Here is a 3,300-nt window from a genome sequence, read left to right as displayed (position 1 = left end):
GGAAGGGGCTGGACTGTGCTCCCTCTCAGGCCTCTGGAAGGTTCTGGAACCCAGCCCTAGCTGTGAGCCCATCAGCCCAGGCTGGACGTTCGGCAATCGGATGCAACCGTCTGGGACTGGGGGCGCGGCGTGGTTGAGGGGCGGGGCAGGGGGCGGAGGAGCGGCTTACGGCCAACGCGGTGACTCAGCACGGTGGGGTGGGCCGGGGCGGGGCGGGGCGGGGCGCGCCCACCCGTATAAGACTCGGGGCCGCCACCGCGGGCGCCGGAGTTCTGTCGCTGCTGCCGCTGCAGAGGTCCGCGTCGCCATCAGTGAGTCCCCGCCGCTTGCAACTCCCTGGGGGATTCCGAGGGGGCTCCCAGGGTTTTGGGGAGCAGTTGGGGCTCTCGGGGGGGCCTACAGCGCCCAGAACAGGGGATGCAACCCCAGGGAGGACGAGCGGGCGCCCTCTCCCCCGTAACACGCCTCTCCCAGACGCTAACAGACTTCTCTCTGCATCCTGCAGTGCCGCCCTACACCATCGTCTACTTCCCTGTTCGAGGTAGGGACCTGTGACCGGGAGGGAGGGGAGGCAGAGGTTGGGGGCTGCAGCAGCCCACGCCCCTCACCCACCTGAGGGAGTCCCCAGCCTCCCTTTTCCCTCCATCACGTGGCTACTAGCTCCGCCTTCCCTGTGCCCCGGAGCTGCCCGTTGCTAGAGTACGCAACTTCCCGGGCCTGGCCCGCCCCTCCGCAGTGTGCTGGGAGATCATCGGAGGAGTCCTCACCTCCTTGGCTCTTTCCCAGGGCGCTGCGAGGCTGGGGTCTCTGCCCATCCCAACACCCCGTCCTCCCCTTCCCCAGGGCGCTGCGAGGCCATGCGCATGCTGCTGGCCGACCAGGACCAGAGCTGGAAGGAAGAGGTGGTGACCATGGAGACCTGGCCTTCACTCAAGGCCTCCTGTGTCAGTACTTCTGTCGTATCCCGGGTCAGGGGCTGGGCACTGGGGGGCAAAACTAGGGTGGGGGGCAGCCACGCTCTGCACCTCTGACAGAGCTGTGCATTCCCCCAGCTGTACGGGCAGCTCCCCAAGTTCCAGGATGGAGACCTGACCCTGTACCAGTCCAATGCCATCTTGCGTCACCTGGGCCGCTCCCTAGGTGAGTCCTGAGGCTGCAGGTGGCCCAGTCCAGGGCAGGGGTGTGTGGGCATCAGTCAGCGTTCCTGAGCATCTGCTCAGTGTTGGCCCCTTGAGCCTCTACCACTTAAATCAAATTGTCCTGCAACCCTGTGGAGTGGAGGCAAGTGGAGGTTACCTATCTTGCCTAAGGTCAGGCCCGGGTCTGTCTAGCAATCCTTGCCCTGTAGCAGGCCACCTCCCACTGAATTCTGAGCATGGACTCAGACGGTCCTTTTCCACATCCTCCTCCCTCCTCCCTGGCCGAGGCTCACAGGCAGCCACGTGGCCTGTCTGGTGGGTCAGGTTGTAGTGGCTAGTCAGGCTCCCCGTCATGCTGTCTGCTCTCCCGCCACCCCAGGGCTGTATGGGAAGGACCAGCGGGAGGCGGCCCTGGTGGACATGGTGAATGACGGCGTGGAGGACCTTCGCTGCAAATACGTCACCCTCATCTACACAAACTACGTAAGCAGGGACACGGGGATGGTCACTGAAGACAAAGAAAGAAAGGGGCTTGCTTCCTTCTCACCCTGCACGACACCCCTCACGCAGCTCTGACTGACCCTTCCCTTGGGCTGCTTCTGGCTCTGCGGGGGGCGGGGGTGTCAAGAGCCATTATGGACTGGACACAAGACTCAGCCTCCCTGCCCGGGGGAGGGACCCAGTCAAGTAGCAGGCAATGGCAGAACAGCGTGAGGACAGGGGACATCCAGCCAGAGGTGGTCCCTGATCCGCAGCTGGGGGAGGTCCGGAGCACTTCCTGGAACCAGGTGCAGAGGAGGAGGGTCTATAGTCAGCTTCTAGAAGGCGTGCTGGCACTGTCAGGTGCACAAGGTATCAGGCACGGAGCACATTCAGGGACTAGGGACCAGTTTAGCAGAGGCAAGGCGTGTGTGCCTACGTGTGTGAGAGGGAGGGAGGGAGGGAGGGAGGAAGAGCGGCAGGAGATAGAGCTGGAGGGGCATCAGGCCCAGGTCCTGGAGGCCTTGAACCAGCTGGCTTGGATGCTCTCTTTGGGGAGTCTAAGCAGGGCGGTGTCTGTGAGATCCGGAAAGATCCTACAAGGCTTTTGCAACAGTCCGGGGAGCGATTGTGGCAAGAGTGGCCTAGCGAAGGATCAGCAGCTGAAATGGACAGGATGTGGCAATAGCCTGGGGTGGGGAGTGAGGAGAGGAGGGGCGGGGGCCGGGTGAGTGGCGATTCGCTGAGACGGGGCAGACAGTAGCGGACGTCTCAGGGCAGGGGCAGAGGCAGGGCGAGCAGCAGTGTGAGGGTCAGGAGGATGATGTGCGGTGGCATCTCTCTGGCAGGAGGCGGGCAAGGATGACTACGTGAAGGCACTGCCCCGGCACCTGAAGCCTTTTGAGACCCTGCTGTCCCAGAGCCAGGGCGGCCAGGCCTTCATCGTGGGCAACCAGGTGAGCTGGCCCTGTCCCGCCTCTTCCGCACCACCCTCTTCTTACAGATGGCAAACCGGTGCAGAGCGAGCACGTGAGCCATTGGTTCAGCAAAGCTGGGCAGACCAGGGGACCGGCTCGGCCTCCCTGTCTCGCACCTCCCACGCCCACTGAGCCCCTGCCCCGCTCTGCCCTGCAGATCTCCTTCGCCGACTACAACCTGCTGGACCTGCTTCGGATTCACCAGGTCCTGGCCCCCGGCTGCCTGGACTCTTTCCCCCTGCTCTCGGCCTACGTGGCCCGCCTCAGCGCCCGGCCCAAGCTGCAGGCCTTCCTGGCCTCCCCGGAGCACGTGAACCGCCCCATCAATGGCAACAGGAAACAGTGAGGGCTTGTGACACTCTCAGCAAGAGGCAGGGAGCTGCCTGCTTCCCCTTCCCTAGGACCAATAAAGTCTCCAAGAGAGAAGCAGTGCTGTGAGCATTGAGTTCTCTGGGGAGGGGGCTCCCTGATCCTCTCACGCCTGGGGGAGGGACAGGCAGCTGGACAGGATACTTGAATCCTAAAACACAGAGTGTCTTCCTGGAGCCCTCAACCAGTTCTGTGTTTACTGAACTCCAGAAACAAAGAAAAAAAAAAAAAGAAACAGGAAGAGTAATCAACCATGGTCCCTGCCCTGGAGATCCCCACAGTCTACAGAGAACAGGTTCACTTAAATATGTTTTCTGCTCTCAGCAGGCCACCTG

At 62.6% G+C, this 3,300-nt stretch overlaps 1 protein-coding gene across 1 annotated transcript; it reads left to right on the top strand.

Annotated features, from left to right (window-relative positions):
* Positions 1-236: 236 nt before the first annotated feature.
* On the top strand, positions 237-3,034 carry LOC307190881 (glutathione S-transferase P). Its single transcript, XM_079930374.1, has 7 exons — positions 237-311; positions 506-541; positions 844-944; positions 1,053-1,140; positions 1,519-1,622; positions 2,468-2,575; positions 2,754-3,034. Coding segments are annotated over exons 1-7 (627 nt in total). The 5' UTR covers positions 237-310; the 3' UTR covers positions 2,943-3,034.
* Positions 3,035-3,300: the final 266 nt, after the last annotated feature.

This window comes from Stenella coeruleoalba (assembly GCF_951394435.1).
Source record: "Stenella coeruleoalba genome assembly, chromosome: 8".
In the NCBI taxonomy this organism is placed as follows: Eukaryota; Metazoa; Chordata; class Mammalia; order Artiodactyla; family Delphinidae; genus Stenella; species Stenella coeruleoalba.
Note: the sequence above shows the minus strand (reverse complement) of the source record. Positions and strands in the feature narration are given on the sequence as shown.

Coding starts and splice junctions, on each gene's coding strand:
- LOC307190881 (XM_079930374.1), top strand. Junction 945..1,052: donor CTTCACTCAAGGCCTCCTGT/GTCAGTACTTCT, acceptor GCATTCCCCCAG/CTGTACGGGCAGCTCCCCAA. Junction 1,141..1,518: donor TCACCTGGGCCGCTCCCTAG/GTGAGTCCTGAG, acceptor CCGCCACCCCAG/GGCTGTATGGGAAGGACCAG.